Raw genomic sequence first — 21,781 nt, 5'->3', positions numbered from 1 at the left:
TCATGTGCACCGTTAAGACGTCCTTTTAGTCCGCCGTTAGGTCGTTTTTCTTCTTTTAGCCTGAAAAGTCACTGACACTAAGAAGGCGCTGCAAACAATATGAGCAAGTAAGTTTGTAATCCCCAGGGCTATCTTGTCACCTGTGTCCTGGCCCATAGTGTCCTAGTGAGGTTTCTCAGAAACTATCAAGGGTGAGATAAAGGATGGGGTAATCTATTTTGTCACAGCCATTCTTCTGACCTCAACTAATGAAGCCAATGTTAGGTCTTAAGAGTGGGTTGGTGACCAGTTTTGTTGTACTTGAAGTTCAATTTGTCACTGTCGACAGATACATACATCATCTGATAGGAGTATATTCGTTGCATCCTGATAACAAAATATTTCCTGGGCCGTTTCGTTGCGTGATTATTTTACCTGTATTAGTCTCAGGGATTAACCTTTTTGTCAACTCTCTACCAAACTGTAAACCTGTTCATTGTATACTTTCCAGCAATTTTACTGGATCTAACCGCTATATTTCATTAAATTACAGATATTTTTATCCAACTGATGTTTTAAAACATCCTTTACGTATATATCTGTATGAAAGCGACGGCTTCTTGATGAGAAACAAGCATCTCAATGTATCAACTCTAATGCATTAAAATATTAAATCTAAACAAACCTACATCACATTAATCCAAACTATCGTAATCTATGATTGCAATATATTTGTGAGCGCTCAAAATGCTTCAAAAATAATAATAGCTTTATCATAGACAAGTAATATGTAATGATTAATAAAAAGAAATAAATAATTATGTTGGTAGTACGTTAAAAAGTACAAAATTGAAATAAATTACCCTCTTACTATGACTCAATAACGTTCTGTAAAGCTTTGTTAAAGGAAAATTGGTACAGTTCATATATTCTAATTAACTTAACGGTAATACCTAATTTATATCATAAACTATACTTAAAACAACTTGTAGCATTCAGTTATATTCATGAACAGTGTACAAAAGAACGTGGAACACTAGCTAAATATATTAATTATGTGCGGAACTGCCTGTAACTTTTACTGGGAAACATACACGAAGTTTCACTGCATGAAAATTACTTCTCCTTGTAGAAGATCGATTTAACATGTTAACACTTAAGAAGTAAATTTTTACTACAAATGTTAACTTAGGAATTAATACTGCCTGACTTTTTAGATTTACTATATTATTTCAATCCATCGTTGGAAGGTTAGATTTAATATATATAGATGCGTGTATTAACATTTTATTTTTATTGGTCACAAATAATAATTTTTATAATATTCTACTGTCCTGTTAACCCAACTGGCCGTTATTAAGGAAGTGCTGTCTATCATAGCTGTTAACTAATTAGAAAATTGGATGCAAATCACTTTAGTAATTACGAAATATTGTTTAAAGCAATGAGGAAATAGCATTTACTCAAATGTGAGATCATTTTTTAAAGCACGTAAAATAACCTTTGATCTAATTGCAACGGTAATTAACCCTCCCTTCTTTAGCTACACTGCAACTCCTGGAAATTATTGGTTGTGCAAATCCACTTATGGCGTCTGACAGTTATGTTGAGAATAAACCTCTAGGCAGTTTCATCCCCAAAATAGATTATTATCACTTGAGTTCCATAACCTTACCAATTAACATCTTTACATGATATAAGGATCGTATATTTATAACCATATATAGTCTCATATGTACTAATGTTATTTTGTAGAGTTTCAAAGTGAAGTTTTTACGCAAAAAAGACGTGTTCTCTGGTTAAAGACTAGTGTTTTTGTTTCAAATAAATTACGTCTCTTTGAATATTTTTGCAATTCATCATTAAGTTACATCTAATGTACTAAATAAAAAGTGTATTAGCCAATAAAAACAATAAGATGAATCGAACTGCAAATTATTAAAATGATTATTCTATAACAGTTCCAAAGTTCATACAACTGGAATAAGTATTTACTTCCAATGATTTGTTTGTTTGTTTGTTTTTTGAATTTCGCACAAAGCTACTCGAGGGCTATCTGTGCTAGCCGTCTCTGATTAAGCAGTGTAAGACTAGAGGGAAGGCAGCTAGTCATCACCACCCACCGCCAACTCTTGGGCTACTCTTTACCAACGAATAGTGGGATTGACGGTAACATTATAACGCCCCCACGGCTGTAAGGGCGAGCGTATTTGACGCGACGGGGATGCGAACCTGCGACCCTCAGATTACAAGTCGCACGCCTTAACACGCTTGGCCATACCGGGCCTATGTTTGTTTGGAATTAGGCTCAAAGCTACCCAAAGGGCTATCTGTGCTCTGCCCACCAAGGGTATCGAAACCCAGTTTCTAGCGTTGTAACTCCGCTGACACTTTCAATGAATACACCTCTTTAAAGCAATGAAACAAAATAATAATAATGTGTGAGTTATTTTGCAAAGGGGAATATTTGCGTATTTGCTACAATTATGACGAAAATACATCGGAAACTCAGGGTTTCCAGACTCTAGTTTGAGGAACGTATTTGATAGGTTCAATCAAAATAGTCCATAGCCGTCATGCTCATCTGCAGAAATTTGCAAAATACTCTTTCAATAGTTATTAAAATGTACTTCATTAATGCACAACATAATAACTGTTGGAAAGTTCTGTTTAATCAACAATTTTGGAAGAGAGCGGCATGTCGGAGTATGAGTTTGAGGTTACATAGTTCATGTCTCTTTATCATAAGAAAACAGATTGGGTTCTGTCATTAAAGGCCGAGTGTTATAAGAGTGAGTGTCAAATCTCACTATTCAGTTAGCAAGAGTTAACAGTGGGTGGTGTTGACTAGCCTCCTTCCTTCAAGCCAAGTTAGTGTTTGTTTATAATTAAGACAAAGTTGAACGATGGACTACCTCTGCTCCGCCCACCACGAGTATCGAAACCCGGTTTTTAGCGGCGTGCGTCCGCAGACACTCCGGTGTGCCACTGGGAGGGCTCTAGCCTAAGACTATAAAATTAGGAACAGATAAGCAATATCTATTATTTCATCCATCTATGTTTCCCAATAACAACTGTAGCAATCAGAAATTTTATAATTGCAGTCTGTTTTGTACTTTTACATTGATGTGAAACATTATACAAAATATTCATTGTAGATGTTTCTCATAATAACAATGCTTCATAATTTCTTACAAACTCTGAATCAGTTACACTACGTTCATTGGCTTAACCCTCCAGTGATGAATACCCTTTACTGCGCATGTCACGATGTTTTTAGTAAGATACATTCAAAATTTAATTAAACCACTTTGTGTTCGTGTTATACCAATCAGTATAGCATGAAATCGTGGCTAATAATCCAAATTTATATAGATTTTAAGATCTTAATTTTATAAGTCAGTATTAAAAATATCCTGAATTTCGTCTACTGTGAGAAATGCAACTTTTTATTTAGGTATCAACTATTCTCTAATCCGTTCCTCGCTGGTACAGCGGTAAATCTACGGATTTATAACACTAGAATGAGGGGTTCGATTCCCGTCGGTGGATTCAGTAAATAGCAATAAATAAGAAAAATACGCACATTTTCTAATTTACTTATCACCCATCCAAAAAGTAAGATAAATTACTCATTCTGATATTATCATCGCTTAGGCAAAATGTTATCTTCATTGTCTTGAATTTGTTTTGGTTACATGGATATCAAATAGAAAAATCAGACCCCTTTTGACACACCCACCTGTCACATCCTTTCCTTCATGATTTGTCAATAGTTCTCACTGATGTTTTCATATATAGAACGAGGTATTACATTATGTTTTTTTATTTTTAAAAAACAAAATACTAATTTATCTCTCTGTGCTAATCCTGTTCACTTTCCCGTGGGAATGAAGTTTGTACGAAAAGAGAAATGTTTAATAATAACAGTCTAGAAATTTGATGAATACAAAAGTTAGTATTTACTTTTACAATATTAAATATTCACTAAATCATGCAGCGAAAATGAGTATTAGGCCATTGAATTCAAATATGAATACTTTAATTTTACCTAGCAAAGTTTTGGAATACAAGTATGAATACTTCCAAAGCTGGATTCGATACTCGTGTACAAATGTGAAAAACAATGAAGTTTTGTGTTCTCCTGAGTCCCTTGGTTACAGACATAGAAACTATAAAAACTAAACTAATCTTAACAGTGATGGAATGAACATTCTATTTTATGTTATAGAATATTTAACTCAACAATTTGCTTAATATTTATAATAAATTATAGTTATACGTTTATGAGAAAGATATTTTTCCAAATCATGCTTAGTAAGCAAACATTAAATCTATGCACTAAACATATGTTTCGTAGGTTTAGGTTTTCTTGGATTAGATACTCTTCTAGCCGTACGTGAGACCATATTAAAATAAGTCGATCTACACATTTACATAAAGATAAAAAACAAACAATAAAAATATTTACAAGATATATTTCAAAAGATAAAATAAATAATTATAACGTCCCACGGCTGAAAGGACAAGCATGTTTGATGTGACAGGAATACGAGGATTACGAGTGGAGCAGTGTAATCACCTGGCCTTATGGAGCCAACCTAAAATTTTGTAGAAAAATGTTTAGAATATTTGAACACGTGGATACATAGTTTTGTGTGCTCGTGGTGAAGACAATTTTACTGTTCGAAATCGTTCGAGTTTTTCGGACTTCTGTACTAGTTCATCAGAAACCAAAAGGCGACAAAAAAAAACAAACCCGGAACATAAAAGTTGTATTGCCAAATATATTTTACTTCATTAATGGCAAATATGTGTTCTGACGCTACAGGATCAAAAAATGTGTGATATAATTAACTTTAATTGATGCTGCACGTTCTTCTAAAATTGGCCCAGCATGGCCACGTGATTAGGATACTCGACTCGTACTCTGAGGGTCACGAGTTCGAATCCCCATCACACTAAATATGCTCGTCCTTTCAGCCGTGATAGCGTTATAATGCGACCAATCAAACACACCATTCGTTGGTAAAAGAATAACCCAAGAGTTGGTGGTGGGTGGTAATGACTAGCTGCCTTCTTTCTAGTCTTACGCTGCTAAATTATGGATGGCTAGTGCAGATAGCAGTCGTGTATCTTTGCGTGAAAAAAAACAACAAAAAAACACAAATCCTCAACAATTATTGCTGTCAGGCTTAATACTTAAGAATGTAATTACTTGTATTTACTATTTTAAAACGTACAGCCACAGAAAGTGCTGTCTGAAGGATTGAATCTTCAATAATTTTAGTCATCCTGGAATATGAAAGATTCCTCATTATTAATCAGAGAAAACATGGAAACATCTTTTTTTTTTTTTTTGGAACGCATATGAGAAGTGAATTAATATTAAACTACATACAACATATTTTCTGAATTATTCTCACAAAGCATATTCTAGCTTGAGGAACATAATTATGTCACTACGAGTTTAAACTGTTCCTATGAAACTCTTGTATAGTTTCAAAATTCACAATACAACTAATTTTTAAACAGACGATTTTTATTAGTTTGCCCACAAGTACAAGTGATAAAATTTGGTGACAAAAAACTGACATGACTTGCTGCATAATACCTTGGAAAAATCCTGTGTACCTGAGCATATGCTCACCTCTCTATCGGTCACATCGGTCAGTACGAAATTATAACCAGCTCATAAAAAATCCTGATAGGGAAATCAAGAGTGTGAAAGTTCCTGGAAAACTGTTTTCGTAAAGCATTATTGGCTGATGGACCGATAAGTAATGAAGGCCAATTTGTTTTTGTTTTTATTTAATTTATTTGACAGACGTAAAAAAAAACTCGTGTGAAAAACATATGTGAAAAACAATGACGTTTTGTGTCCTTAGTCCAAAAGTTTTAAACATAACTCACAACTGCCCTGCCTATCCAATATACTATGAACCTACTTGGTGAGGGTTTCCAACGAAGAAGTGTATATTGTTCCTCCGACGTCAATGTGGACTGGAGCCGTGTATCTGGATGTAGCAGCTACACAGGGTATACCTCCTATTTTATGGTTGAAATTTGATTCAGTGGAGCTCATTACTAAACTGGGCTCCATCCAAGACCTAGAAATACGAGAAATATTCAGTTAACACACACACATACATACATATATATATACACGCGTGTGTTCTAAAAATGGGCCTGACATGGCCAGGTGGTTAAGGCGTGCGACTCGTAATCTGAGGGTCGCGGGTTCGCATCCCCGTCGCGCCAAACATGCTCGCCCTTTCAGCCGTGGGGGCGATATAATGTGACGGTTAATCCCACTATTCGTTGGTAAAAGAGTAGCCCAAGAGTTGGCGGTGGTTGGTGATGACTAGCTGCCTTCCCTCTAAATTAGGGACGGCTAGCATAAATAGCCCTCGAGTAGCTTTGTGCGAAATTCAAAAACAAACAAAAAAACAAACTTGTGAAAATCTAACATTATAGGAATCAAACAATTTTTAACGCTGCTTTTGTATTATCCTAATGAAGCTGGAACACTATCTAACTAGCATGCTTTTTACAACTTTAATTAAAATAAAGTACAGAATAACGTTTCGACCTTCTTACGTCATCTTCAGAATAACAAAAAGAGTTTGCTCTCTTTAGAATACATTTTTACTTCAAGTGGGTTTCTCGACATCATGAAGTATTTTATCAGTTCTGGAGTTTTTATGGAACTTTATTTTAAATTCGTAGCTGAAACACCATCAGTCTGACAATGTTTCAAATACAATACTTGTTACAACAGCACTAGAATTTTCATGGAAATTTCTTTTCGTAACTGAAACGCAAACAGCCTAACATTAGATGCACTTAGTTTTTCTCAGTTGTTATAGAACTTTCATGCTGTAACTGAAACGTGATTGGTGTAACAGTTTTTCAGATACGTGTAGCGTGAGTGTTATTCTTTTAGCAAAGCGATATCGGGCTATCTACTGTGTCTAACAAGGGAAATTGAACCCCTGATTGTAGTATTATAAATCCGAAGACTTACCGTTGTCTAAGCGGGAGGCAATACGTGTAGCATCAGTTGTGAATTTTTATATAACTTTCATTACGTGACTGAAAGAAATATTACAGACCTAACATAGTTTTAGATGTGATAAGTGTTATCTTAGTTTTCAAGTATTTATATAATTTTCACCCCGTAGATGACACATTATCGGCCTAATAATGTTGCCGCCCCTAGTGGCTAAACGGTATGTCTGCGAACTCACACCCCTAGAAATCGGTTTTCGATATCCGTGGTAGGCAAAGCACAGATGGCCTATTGTGTAGTTTTGTGCTTAATTCCAAACACTCACTCACCCTAAGAGTATTTTAGACACAATATGTAATAACACATCATTTCTGAAATTTTAAGGAACCATTACTAAATAGCTATAACATTACCGGGTTAGTATTGTTTCATTTTTTCCAGTTCTCGAATTTCTATGAAACTTTCAGTCTTTCCTATTATTCATAACATAATCAACTCGATAACTCAAACTGTAGTTTTTGTCAATCTAGACAATTTTAAAAAATATAGTGTTTAAAAATCAGTTTTCTATTTTCTATATTGTTTAGTCAGTCAAATGTACCTATTAAAAATGATTTGAAGTCAACAAAATAGCTGCACAAAGTACAAAAATATTCCATCTGCTATTTTATATTCATGGTCATAATATCAATTGTTCTGAACGAGTAAATATGAAAATTATGTACATATAAATATACGTACGTACATATAAACATACGTTTTATATTATATCAGAAGTTGTGAAACACTTCTTGAAAATATGAAACAATTCATAATGTCGTGAAACATTTCGTAGGGAGATAAAAAAAATTCTTATCAACAAACTTCCTAAATTTCAAAGATATGAAAATAAAACAATAAAATGAATTACGTTTTTAAACCGAATGCGCTATATAGTATTATTGCAAGAACTGAGGTTAATACTCTAGCTAGTACGTTGACGTTTTCTTGAGTACTGCATAATATTTGGTTGATGAAGGGTTGAATCGGGAAGACTTGAGATGTTCCAAGCGGATTGTAAAACTAACAGTTCCCTGGTTAGAATATGTATTCTGTGTTTTTATCTTCAGCCTATAAATACTCATAAAGGAGATAAGTTTAGGAATAGTTCAACTTATTGTTAACCTCGAATGAAAATGTTCATAATTATACATTTTTATTTCAAGTGGGTTTCTCGTCATCAGGAAAATATTCATTAGTTTTCATGAGACCTTGTTGATAATAGATAAAAATACAGGAGCTCTAACTTGTAGAAATTTAGTATTCTTGCCAACAAAATGTTTATATCCAATGTTATAGCCATATGCATTTTTTTTTTTCAATAAACTTCAACAGGGTTTCTTTTGTAGCATGCGTATTGCGTCATCACGTGCTACCGAAAGCTTCAGGATTTATCACATGGTCCATCATTTGGCTTTGCTACAAACAATCGTTAATGTACACACATTCTTTACATTTTTTGCCACGTTGCATTGTTTTCGTTCTTCTGTGTGTGAAATGTATGACTAGAAAAGGTTTTTTATCTGATTTTTAAAATCAAATTTGATACAAAGATTAAGTATCCAACCCCCTCCCAAGGACTGGTTGATTAATGTAACTTAACATAAAAGGTAACACTGAAGGGTGTGTGTGTTTTCCTTATAGCAAAACCACATCGGGCTATCTGCTCAGCCCACCGAGGGGAATCGAACCCCTGAAACACTGAAGATTAATCCATTTCGTTATGATAATAACACTTGGACTTGCGTTTTGAAAATATATTTTTGAGAGTGAGGAATTTTTTGTAAATATTTTCAGTTGGTTAGTGCAAAAAGTCAACAATGTTGCAAAGTGGAGCAGATCTCTTCAGATGTCTTTCTGTTTCTTTATGTTTTTAGTACTTGTGTGTGACGTATAATAAATCATCCTATTGTTCTTTTAACATATCTCGTTTATTTGTTCCCTAGTTTATAAATTTTATATCCCATTTTTTTTTCACTTTATTTCATAATACAACTGCACCGAGAGTGTTCAAGTGGTTACTGTGTTCGAACTGTGAATTAGAGTGTTCTTGATTTGCGACCTGTTGTCGTAAGTCGCGCTTTGTACTTTGTGGCCGTGGATGCTTTAAAAGAACAGCTCAACCAAACAGTTAACTGAGTGCTCTTGACTATCTGTTTTCCCTGTAATCTAGCAGTTCATGGCTGGAAACGCTATGTGCAACACAGCTCTTGTGTAGCTTTGCGCGAAATTATAAATTAAACTTGAATAATATTTGTTCGCTTGTTTGTTTGAAGCTAACCACAAAGCTACACAATAGATTATCTGTGCTCTACCAAAAATTACCCAAATCTAGTTTCTAACGTTGTAGGTCTGCAGACATGCCGCTGTGCTACTGGAGTGGGGCATTGATAATATACATATACCATTCACTATCAATGAAATACAAAATTTAAAGAAGTAAATAACCTAATCAATGGACATGAGTTAAAAAAATAAAATGCTCTAAAATTCGAGCAAAAAACATGGTCCAACAATATGTATACAGCATCAAGGTAAAATCCAAAACACTTTTATTATCTATACTTTAAACTGTTTGTCTCTCAGTATGTCTGCGGACTTAAAACGCTAGAATCCGGATTTCAATACTCGTGAGGGAAGCAGAGCATAGATAGCCCATTGTGTAGCTTTGTGCTTAATTACAAACAAAAGCTCTCTGTAAGGACTTTTTATTCAATTTTCTGACTATTAATCACCATTCAAGGGTTATGGGGTATTATTATGGTTATGGGGTATTATTCCCAAGGACGATTCTGATAAATCTTACTTTATAAATTTCTCATTTGACGGCCATTTCAATAATCCTCCTCTTACTACTGGTTTTAGTCCCTACTTCCAGAACTATGATCCCCTTAAGGTCTGGGTGAGAATCTGAGGTTTTATGATTTGTCTATCGTTGTAACAAAGACAAACTCTACATTAATTTGTTTTCTCAGTGTTATGAGTTCAGTGAGTATTTCAATATTTCAATTTTCCCTTTGCTGCTCCCCGCTAGTACAGCGGTAAGTCTACGGATTTACAACGCTAAAATCAGGCGTTCGATTCCCCTCAGTAGGCTCAGCAGATAACCTCATGTGGCTTTGCTATAAGAAAACAAGCTTTTTCGAAAAATTGAAAATACTGTACACTTTTAAAAATTGTTGCAAAATGTAAAACTTCTTCGATTTTTCGAGAAATTCTATTAACTTAAAAGTTCCCAGATAAGACAGTGATAAGCTAAAATTCTTGGTTCGATTCCTCATAATAGTCGAAGCGTAGATAGCTAGCCTCTTCTGCAATTTTGTCCTAAAATAAACGAGTTACTCAAAAACTGAAACTAATTTTCCAACAACTTTCAAAGCTGACAAAATAAATACGCCGTGGGTCCCTTTACTGTTAACTAATAAACGTGTGTTTTATTAAATTTCACTCGTCAGAAACAAATATGAAAAGGATATCAAATAGAAACGAATGTATCAAGCTTCTTTACATAAAAAGCTTTAATTAATATACAATGCTGTGGTTATACACAAACATTTAACTTACTGTAACTAGAAAATAATATTGCGTAGAACAAGAAGAATTTGAAAGCCATAAATATATACATGTACATAAAGAAATCGAATACAATATTTCGAAATGAAAGTTTTTAAGTTATCCCTGAATACGAAGTGAACTATTTCCAGCACAAAGGAGGCCCGCATGACCTGGTAGTTTAAGGCATTCGACTCGTAATCTGACTGTCGCGAGTTCGAACCCCATCACACTAAACATACTCGTCCTTTCAACCATGGGGGCGTTATAATGTGATGGTCAATCCCACAATTCTTTGGTAAAATAGTAGCCCAAAAGTTGGCGGTGGGTGGCGATGACTAGCTGCCTTTCCTCTCTTCTTACACTGCAAGATTAGGAACGGCTAGCACAGATAGCCCTCGTTTAGTTTTGCGCGAAATTCAAAACAAACCAAACTAGTACAAAGCAGTAGGTCTTACAAGGTTAGATCGTATAACAGAGTTCATACCAAACATTATCTAGCTTCATTAGATCAAGTTTTTGAAACTCAGTTACACCTGCCAGCTCTGTCAGTAAATATAACACTTAGTTTCAAAGGATCAAGGTGTCAAAGTTTGTTAAATATAACATACTACTATTTTCAACAATTGCTTCAATCCGCGGGTTAATTATATCGTTGCTTTTAATACGATTGTCGTAAAACAACAACAACATATATTTGTTCGTAGTTAAGCACAAAGCTACACAATGGACTATCATTATTCTGCCCACCACGAGTATTGAAACCAGAATATCTAACAGTGTAAGTTCACAGATGTCTAGCTGTCCTACTGGGGAAGGTGGAGGTGGTAAAATATGCTACTCACACATAAAAGAATTGTGTTTTTTTCTGCGCTTCACACAATAACAATTCTCTTCGATATTTGTGAAATAAAAACATAACATTTCAATATTACACTGCTGAAACTTGGAAACCGTTGACACTTACATCGAACAAACGCTTCAATGCAAGTGTTTTTTGACATGTGGCTAGTTGTTGGTTAACGTGCTGTGTGTGTGAATCTTTTCTTTTTTTTTCGTGGCTTGCAACACGTTGCTCTAAACAAATTCCCTATAGTCTCTGAGCGGAAAATTAAGGACAGCTAAAAAAATCAAACATATTGTGAAGTTCACAATAGGTTGTTAATGCTGTACTTCACGTACAGAATATAGTAGAATTGTATAGTGAAGTACAGAATACAGTAGAATTGTATAGATAAACTAATTTATAAAATCAAAATATTTTATAGAATAGCGATAAATTCATAACTTATTCTGCATTAAATTCGATTATCCTCACAACAAAACTACTCAGTGTGTGCATTTTAGTTTTGTTTGACGTTAGCAATGTGTAATGGACATTAGTTTTATATTGCACAACAGTATATTACACTTATGCTATGTCATGCTCTTCCTTACAAGTCTTGGTTATCCCGATTATTGCAACGTTAATAGATAAATATCTCGTTTGGACATAGATACTTTTTTTCTCCCATATAAGCCCATCCTTGTTGTGTATCGTATCCAATTAGAGCTTATTTGTTCATTCCACGGCAAACATAGAACACATGGCTGCAAAATAAGGGGCAATTTCCAGCCTTACAAAACTCGGGACATGCTTGTAATGGATATCCTTATAAAGAGACACCTTCATCACGGCGTCAAGACGCACGATTACGTGAAAACATTCACTAGCCCGCCACCGCTACAAACTCGGCCGTCGGGTTAAACAGACCTTGCTACTTCCCGCAGGCGTCAGTGGTCCTTGCGAATTTTAGGCCTCAGGACCAAAAAGGGTTAATAACGATACTGTGGGGTGAGCAAGGCTCACGTAGTCCCTATCGAGAGAACGCGCGAAGGACAAGTTAAAAGAGCTCCTACCCGGAACAGCCCCAGGCAGCAGCGCCCTAGGTGTAACACCATCCTTGTGCTGAGATTACAGACGGGTGAAAGAGATATTACAAAGCTTGTCCGTCGCCCACACTCTCACTATACCACTTCTAAGGCTTTTGAAACCTGTAAATTTAGGTCGGAACAGCGAAAATTACGACGCTATAAAACAAAATTTGGCGAATAATGATGATGAAAATTGGCAACAGAATGATTACAATCGAGCTTCCCTCCAAAGTACGCATATATGAACAGTCACGTTCTAACATTTTCTCTTTCCAATCAACAACAGAACACACGCAAAACAGGTTCAAACTAGTTTATTGTCGTACCTACACTTATTCGTATCATTTACTGGCTTGTCTTTTTTATGAGCTAAGAGAAAAGACACAAAACAGCAAGAACGACCAGTATTATCGTGCAGACATAAAATAGTTGTGAAACCTTTAAAGAAATTTCGTACTTAATTTAATAAACGAGAACAAACAGAAATTACATTCAACATCCGTACAATATGTGGATCAATCAAAACCCGCTGTTATTCACAAACTTATTTGTTCTGCGATTTTTTATTATTATGTTTTGCATTTGTTTTGCCAAAGAGTGAAGCTATAATGATTTTAAAGATACATAAGGTATGTGAATTCTTCTGTTGATTTCACCCATTACAACAGTGGTTTCCAATGCGTATTGAGACAGGTTGTTAGAGGTGTCTGTTTTTTTTTTTGAATTTCCAGCAAAGCTACACAAGGGCTATCTGCGCTAGCCGTCTCAAATTTAGCAGTGTAAGACTACAGGGAAGGCAGCTAGTCATCACTACCCACCGCCAACTCTTGGGCTACTCTTTTATCAACGAATAGTGGGATTGACCATCACATAATAACGCTCCCACGGCTGAAAGGGCGAGCATGTTTGGTGCGACTGGGATTCGAACCCGCGACCCTCAAACGCCTTAACCCATCTGGCCATGCCGGGCCTGCTAGTAGTGTCACAAGAGTTTCACCAAACAAATAAATAAAAAATACTATTTAAAAATAGTTCATAAGGCAGCAGGGCACGCGCAGATCAAGTTGCTGGATTAAGGTGTCTGTCTTCAGAGAAAACGTTTTGAAACTCTACCAATTTTTTCTAAGATCTAGCAATATGACCATCTTCACTTTCCACATATGCTCAGCGGTTATCTTTTGTTAGCATGTATTTCCTACGTAGCTGATCTAATTATTCATTTCAAATGCTTCCAACTGTCGTTTCATCAGACAAGATGTGTTTCCACCCCGTAGAGTAGGACTTACCATACGTTACATTTTAGTATTGCCTTTTTCAGTTCTAGTTTGACACTGAAGACAATCGTTTTGTCTCCTTTTTTTCCACACTTGCCATCATGTTTTACATTCGTCCTAGTGGCAGACGGACAGACAGCTGATCAACATCACCCACTCCCAAATCTTGGGTTGCTCTTATCCGACTAAATTGTGGGATTTATCCATCATTCTTGTAGTGCATCCATGGCCTTAAATCACGCAGCTCGTTTTTACGGAAAAGTTAAGAATTCAGAATCTTCGAACAAGCTAACTACGTCACGCTCTACCTATAGCATGATAAATACTACATTGATGAGATGATAACAGAGAGACACAGTAAGAAAGACAATCTCCACAAACTGTATGCAAAGTAAGTGTATTTAAATTAACTGAAGTAACAACAAACAGTTAGTAGGTCCACTAATATATAGATGTAGGTTGAAGTAGAAACGTATTCACTAAGTTGGAATTAAGAAGTAAGTGTTCAGGAATTTTATGCGAAGTAAATGTTTTTAAATTTTTGAAGTTACTTACGAAAAATTCTTATTGGATTCGCTAGTGGATCCACGAAGAGACAAAACAACGACTGTCCACGTGATCCGCCAAACAAACGTCAAAGCTTGAAAGTCTATTCCCGTTGACAAGATTTACATGTGGAAGCTTCGAGGCTGCAGAACATTCTTTGCCTGGAGCCATTCTGTTACCATGGAAACGACGCCTAAAGTTAAGTGCGTCATTGGTAGAAACGCGATTCCCTGCGGGTTTTTGACTGCTGCAAGTATCTTAATGGGTCAACGCTTACTAGACAATATTCAATAAACTAATTTCGATATTTCTTTCCTTACGGGAACTGCCAGGGACACTCGAGAAGGATTTGCCGGCAAGCTGGGAGAATTACCGTAGCCGATATTTTCCTTTCTTTAGGTTATTATTGATTTCATAACTTCACAGTTCGAATACGAAGGGTAACAGTAGCATTCATCGATAAACACAGAAAAGTGATCAATAAAAGTAAGCATCTCTACCTTCTATTCTGTACATCTCAAGATATGGCCTCCTGGAGGACCACTAGTAACGACCACAGTAGCCTCGAGCGACACCTGGGTGGAATAAAGCATACGGATCCCATGGAAACAAAGTAACATGCTTGAGGATATGGCTCCAGGCGAAGAGCAAGAGAACATGAGAGTGAAGTGCAGATGTCTGTTCTGTTTACACCATCAGATCGGTTTGAACTTATTGTCGTTGATTGGACTTATGACTGATGAGTTAAAACTAGTATTGAAAAACATTATTTTTCTAATATATCCCGCTTTGTATATTTATAATTGTTTCTTGACGTATTAATACACGAATTGTTCTAAACAAAATTACCAAAAGAATACGAAACAATATTTGATGGAATTGGCAAATTACATAAGTGTGTTACAAATGAAATCAGATATATATGTTTTTAAAGCAGCTAAGCCTTATTTATATTTAATTAAACACGTCAAAGTTATGCAATTCTCTGAATAAACAATATAAGTATTGACATCCGTCTATATTAATGTTAGGCTAATTTAAGAACTATTTATCACCTAACAATCACATCAAAACAAAATTTAGGCCCTTTCTGCGGTCGTAAGTACCTGCACCCTTGTGGCTCAGCTGTATGTCTGCGGACTTACAACGCTAAAAACCACGTTTCAATACCTGTGGTGGGCAGAGCACAGATAGCCCATTGTATAGCTTTGTGCTTAATTCAAAACAACATCGTAAGCACTTTAACAAGAAAATATTTATTTATAAACAAATTACAAGCGTAAAGAATTTAATTGTCCATATATTTTCAATCGAAAACCTAAGAAATAAATATATGTTATTCACCCAAAAAACACGACCGAAATTCTTTAATAAAATACGCAGGCGTTTTTGTAAATTCGATCCTTCCCTCACCATAGATGTTTTGATAGTTGGGAGGCTTTATTTTTAGATGGTAACTTTGAGTTTTAAAATGCTGAGTTCCCTTAAAACCGTATCATGTTTAACATACTTATAAAACCAGTCACCAAATAAAATCCATCCACAATCCCAGAAAAAAAAAAGAAATCCATAAAAATGGATCAACCTACAATTTACACTCGATGGGGCAGGCTGTAGCTTTATTATTAGCATGTCTAGACTGTGTTTTCGAGGGTTTATGGTTCACTTCCCGTCGTAAAAAACAAAAACATGCTCCACACTGGATCCGTGAGTGCTATAATAGTGAAGATCATATCAGACAAAAGTAGCCAAAGTTTGACAAAAAATGCAATAAAATAGCTGTCTTCTTTATAATTAAAATTAGGAAACTTATGTTTAAGTACACCATGTGGAGCTCCGCGCAAAATTTCTATTAAAAAACAATTTTAGTGGGTGTTTAATAGTTTTTCTCTAATAAAAACTTTGATTATGTACGTTTATCTTTCACTTCGCATAAGTAAGTTTTAATTATCAAACGCGTTTTTTTTTATTACAAGCTTGCCCCAAAAGTACCAGTACCATTGAAGAATACTATTGTTTTTTGTTTTTTCTTTTCTTCTAGATATTTTAAGTAGTGGCACTGAGCACTGACCCTTTCGACACTTTATCAATTTAGAGGGCGGACATCTTAAGTCAATTTTGTGATCGTATATAGACTTTCAGATGAAAGCAACTGACCTATAGGGCACCCTGTATATGTACTGATCTTCGGAACACCCTGTGCATATGGATATGAAAAATTAGTTGTTTGCCGCCTTCTTTCTTTGATTTGCAAACTGGCGTCCATCATTACGGAATAAGTGATCACATGGCAGTCTTTGTTTAGTTTAATTGTCTTTGTGATTATCTAAGACGTAATATTAATTAATTATTTAATATTACTCACTCTCTTTTTTTCTTCTTCGCTACAACTGGATGATAATTACTGATTTTTACTTCATTTTCCACATTCCTATTGACGATCTACTCCATGTCTTCAAGGAAGCTTTGAAAAAAGGTTTCTAAAAATAAAATTAGGCTTGTTTGTTTTTTGAATTTCGCGCAAAGCTACGCAATGGCCATCTACGCTACCCGTCTCTAAATTAGCAGTGTAAGACTACAGGGAAGGCAGATAGTTATCACCACCCACCTCCAATTCTTGGGTTACTCTTTTACCAACGAATAAAGGGATTGACCGTTACTTTATAACGCCCCTATGGCTGAAAGGGCGAGCATATTTGGTGTGACAAGGATTCGAACAGACTACGAGTGAAATGCCTTAACCCACCTGGCCATGCTGGGCCTACTAGATTACTAACCATGACAACTATCACTGCTTAATTTCTTTAAATTTCACATGCTCAGCGGTAACTTTTAAGGCTTATAACATAAAAATCGGATTTTTATATAGGTAGACACAGCGCAAATAACCTGTTGTGTACCGTTGGGCTTAATAACAAAAAACATTCAATGCAACAAAAATAGCTTAGGCCTTTAGCTCCCCAGTGACACAGCAATACGTTTGCAGACTTACAACACCAGTGCCCCACAGTGGCACAGCAAAATGTCTGCGGACTAACATCGGTAAAAACCGGGTTTCAATAACCGTGGTGGGCAGATCATAGGTAGCCAATTGTGTGGTCTTGTGCTTATTTCCACATAATATCAATTACAACACTAGAATCCTGGTTTCGATATCCATGATGGACAGAGCACAAATAGCCCATTGTGCAACTTTCCGCTTAACTACAAACAAAAACTAGATGTCTAATACGTCGATTATGAACACCCATTATGCAGATGTTTACCACATCAACTGTTTCAACTACCTGCCTACTTTTCATTTATTAACTGTGAATTTCATTTCTGTTATTTTTCATTTCTTGTTTCTTTGTTGTGAAGAACAAAGTTACATAGTGGTCTACCTGTGCGGCGCTTACCTCTTATTTTGTCTAACGAGCGCATGCGTTTACTTTTAATGATTTTTATCATGATCCACCGATGTAGTTCACAATAGGAATCGCAAGGAATTGCACAAAACCTTAATAGAACGTTTAGGCAAAAAAATCACCTTAAATAGTAAAGATTCAATTCAAACAACATTTTAAACCTCTATTATTGATTGCTAATACTGTACATATAATAAAATGCTCCAAAAAGCATACGTGTTAGGCTTACAAGGAATAGAAAATCCTCACAATACGGCTCGTTTGTAATTCTTCTTAAAATTATTCTCTTGCCAGTCTACAACAAAAATACTAAATAAGGTATTCCGAAGGTCATGGGGTTATTGAAAAGTCTATTTGTTAATTGCATACTTAACACAAGCTAAAACCAACATAATTCTAATATAAACGATGTTATCATTACATCTTAAAATCGGTTGTCTATAAAAAACCGGTGTTCTTTTAAAACACTTAGATACACAGGATGTAATAGAAATTAACAGCCAATAATAGACTAACATTAAACGACTGTGACATATAGTTGCTCAATGTTTTGTATACTATACAATCGATATCGTTAGGGGGTCAACCCCTATATTATTTATAAAGTGAAACAGTAAAAAAATCAACACACCTAATATTAAATTTTATTACACACATTCACAGAATAGCTACCCTAAAAAACACGAAAGTTTAGTTAAAGCGTTGTTTTATACGTATATGTTTTATTTCAAAAGGCTGATTTTCTACTAGTAAATTTGCATATTTATTTCCTGCGGTTTTCTTAGTCTGTGCGTAATATTTGCACATTGCTATGTATCATATCAAGAGAATTTAGTTACACAAAAACTATAAATACTTGCTAGATTCTCAAACTAGTGTCCAGCTGCAGCTTAACATTTTACATCTCGAACTAATGCGATCAAATAGTTAATAGTCACAGTCAGTCATTATGAACCGTGTCAGTTAACTACTTGCCGTGTGTATTATCATTACAACGTATAAAGAGTCTGCTTTGCCCTGTAATACGTTGCCTATAGTTGGGCACGAAAAAAACCAGCAAACAAGATGAATAAAAAACTTGAAATTTAAAAACCTGCTATTAAGGATCGTAAAAAAAAAAAAGTGAACAAACGACGTACAGAGTTAAAATATGGACTTGTAGTGACGTGTTAATAATAACAATCATACAGACAATAATAAGTGGGGTGCTATTTACTTTTCATGTTAATAAGTGGGGTGCTATTTACTTTTCATGTTATTAAATTTGCATTGTTACTCTGATCAAGCCATTGGCTTCCAAAACATACAAATATTTTGAATATGTTTAAAAATATTTATACATGAATTTTGAAATATTAAAATAGTGTATGGAAAGCGGTTGAGGGCCCGTGCTCATCCGCGGCTTACGAGCATGACGCTAGTGCGCTTCTCTTTAAAATAATAAACAGAAAAGAATCAGAACTAAGGTATATAGATTAATTATATGTCCTCATGTATTCTGTTAGACATAGACAATGAGTAAAATTTACGCAACAGTTGTTTTCGTTGTCGTTTCGGCGCAGAGCTACATGATTTGCAACCTGCGCGCTTTTCACCGCAAGTAATATAGCCCCAGATTTTAGTGTTGTATTGTTTGTTTTGTTTTTTAATTTAGCTCAAAGCTACACGAGGGATATCTGCACTAGCCCTCCTTAATTTAGCAGTGACAGAGTAGAAGGAAAGCAGCTAGTCATCGTCACCTACCGCCAACTTTGGGTTACTCTTTTATCAACGAATAGTGGGATTGACTGTAACATTATAACACCATTATTGCTGAAAGGGCGAGCATGTTTGGTGTGTCGGAGATTCTAACCTACTCTCTCAGATTACGAGTCGATTTCCCTAACCACCTGGGCGTGCCGGCCCGATTTAGTGTTGTAATTCTTTGAACTAACAACTGATCCATTCGTATATAGTTTTTACCTATTTAGTTAATTCTTTAGCTGTTTAAAACGTTTTAGACAAAAAGGAAGATATAATGTTTTCAACTAGAATACACTTGTCATATCACCTAATCATTCAAGTCTAGACGATAGAATTGGATTGCTAATTTTTGGTTTGGTTTGTTTTCAATTTCGCGCAAAGCTACTCGAGGGCTATCTGCACAAGCCGTACCTAATTTAGTAGTGTAAGATTAGAAGGAAGGCAGATAGTCATCACCACCAACCGCCATCTCTTGGGGTACTCTTTTACCAACAAATAGCGGGATTGACCAAAACATTATAATACCCCCACGGCTGAAGGGCGACGAGCATGTTTGGTGTGACAGAGATTCGAACCCGTGACCCTGAGATTACGAATCGAGAGCCTTAACCACCTGGTCATGCCGGGTCCTTTAATAGTGATGTCTCTCAGTTGTTCAAGAGTGAGTTAGTAGACCTATAACACAAAAACCAGAGTTCAATTCTGCGTGGTAGACAGAGCGCAAATAGACCACTGTGTAACTTTGTTATGAAACAACGCAATCAAAGTTAATAACTCTAAATAATATCTCAAAAACATTTTTCGTCACAAATTGTCGATCGTAAATAAACTGAGTAAAAATTTTTCAAACACCTTCCTTTTAACATTATAGAGCATTTAAAAACAATTTTGTATATTTTAAAAGAAAACTGTTCAAGATAAAAATATGTCTTTGAAGTTTCATCTGGAAGACATACGATGAATTCAGTTGCTTTGAAACGTTATCCTTCTGAGATGAATCATGCCACAAGTATTTAAAGTCTTAAAATAATGATGCACTTTGATGAAAAAGTCACATCTCACTTTTTTTATTTATTTAATTGTGATTATTGTTTCGTTTCTTTCTCGGATTGTTTGAAAAATTGGTTTATCACTATCTTTCTTTCTTAAATTACAACAGTTGTATTGACCTGTTGTTAATTTTGGGATGAGAGATTAGAATACCTAGAGAAAAACCAACTGGTTAGCGGCACCCCTTCCACCCCAATACTTGGGCTACTCTTGTCTAACCCAATAATGGGATGTAAGCATCATTATTTATATCACTTACAGCCTCAAACTACGAAGCACTGATTTTTGTTTTGTTGTTCTTGTTTTTATTTTGCACCATTAGTCCGGAAACCACGGGCACTAATATAAAAGGAAAAATGAAACGATAGACAAATGGAAAAGGAGAGAAACGCACGATTTCATTGCGATATTATAGGAGATTTATTTTGCTTGTTTGTTTGCCTATAATTAAGAACAAAACCACACAGTAAGCTCTGCTCACAGGGAGTACCGAAACCAGAATTTTGATATTGTGAGCTGAACTATCTAGAGACATACTTATAGTGAGAGTTATCTATAAAACAAAAGATAAATATCGGTTGCAAGATATGCCTGCAAAAAAGTGTATTGAACTTCTTTTGGTAAAGATTAACTAGCATATGTATTTATACTGCTGCAACACTTGTATTTATATTTGCATATATTTACATTGAACCTTCTGAGTACCTAACTTGAGAACTGTACGGTTGTTGTCTTGAATTTATCGTAAAATCATCATAAGTGCGTAAATTAAAAGTTACTTTCAGTAGAATTTCTTGCTCATGGTCGTATCGTCAAAAATAAGTTCATGTTACTTTCTACGTTTGCATGTCCAGTTGAAGCCTCTTACTCAGTCGTAGAATTACAAAGTATTTAGAACCCAGTAGCTCATCTAAAATCCGGGTTTCATTACCCGTGATGGGAGTATCACAAATAGCCCCTTGAGTAGCTTTTTTGCTTAACAAGAGACAAGGAAACCTTTACTTTTTAAGTGCAATACATAATGAATGTATTTATATATATATATTGTCGTATCTTATGATTTTTTACTCCAGATGTTTCTCGTAATTTCTTTCGCTGCAGGGAAATTTAACATACCGTGATAAACATGACCTTAATATCTAGAACCTTCAGCCATATATGAAAAACAAATTAGGTTAGAGTGGTGGTTTGATATGTTTAAATTTCGGGCAAAGGCACACAACGGTTATCTGCGCTAACCGTCCCTGATTTAGCAGTGAAAGGCT

At 35.3% G+C, this 21,781-nt stretch overlaps 1 protein-coding gene across 2 annotated transcripts in view; it reads right to left on the bottom strand.

Moving 5' to 3' along the window:
- Positions 1-21,781, bottom strand: part of LOC143233132 (BTB/POZ domain-containing protein Tiwaz-like) — a 59,281-nt gene that overhangs the window by 17,541 nt on the left and 19,959 nt on the right. Inside the window, exons 1-2 of one of the 2 annotated variants that reach the window (XM_076469065.1) lie at positions 14,326-14,474; positions 5,928-6,089 (exon numbers count right to left, since the gene is read on the bottom strand). In XM_076469065.1, coding sequence (XP_076325180.1) covers positions 5,928-6,082 — 155 coding nt within the window. In that variant the 5' untranslated portion in view covers positions 6,083-6,089; positions 14,326-14,474. Of the gene's footprint in view, positions 1-5,927; positions 6,090-14,325; positions 14,475-21,781 lie in introns of those variants that run through there. The other variant, XM_076469064.1, reaches the window with a different exon arrangement.

The sequence above is a fragment of the Tachypleus tridentatus genome, chromosome 12 (assembly GCF_004210375.1).
Source record: "Tachypleus tridentatus isolate NWPU-2018 chromosome 12, ASM421037v1, whole genome shotgun sequence".
Taxonomy (NCBI): Eukaryota; Metazoa; Arthropoda; class Merostomata; order Xiphosura; family Limulidae; genus Tachypleus; species Tachypleus tridentatus.
This window is presented reverse-complemented; position numbering and strand designations above follow the sequence as displayed.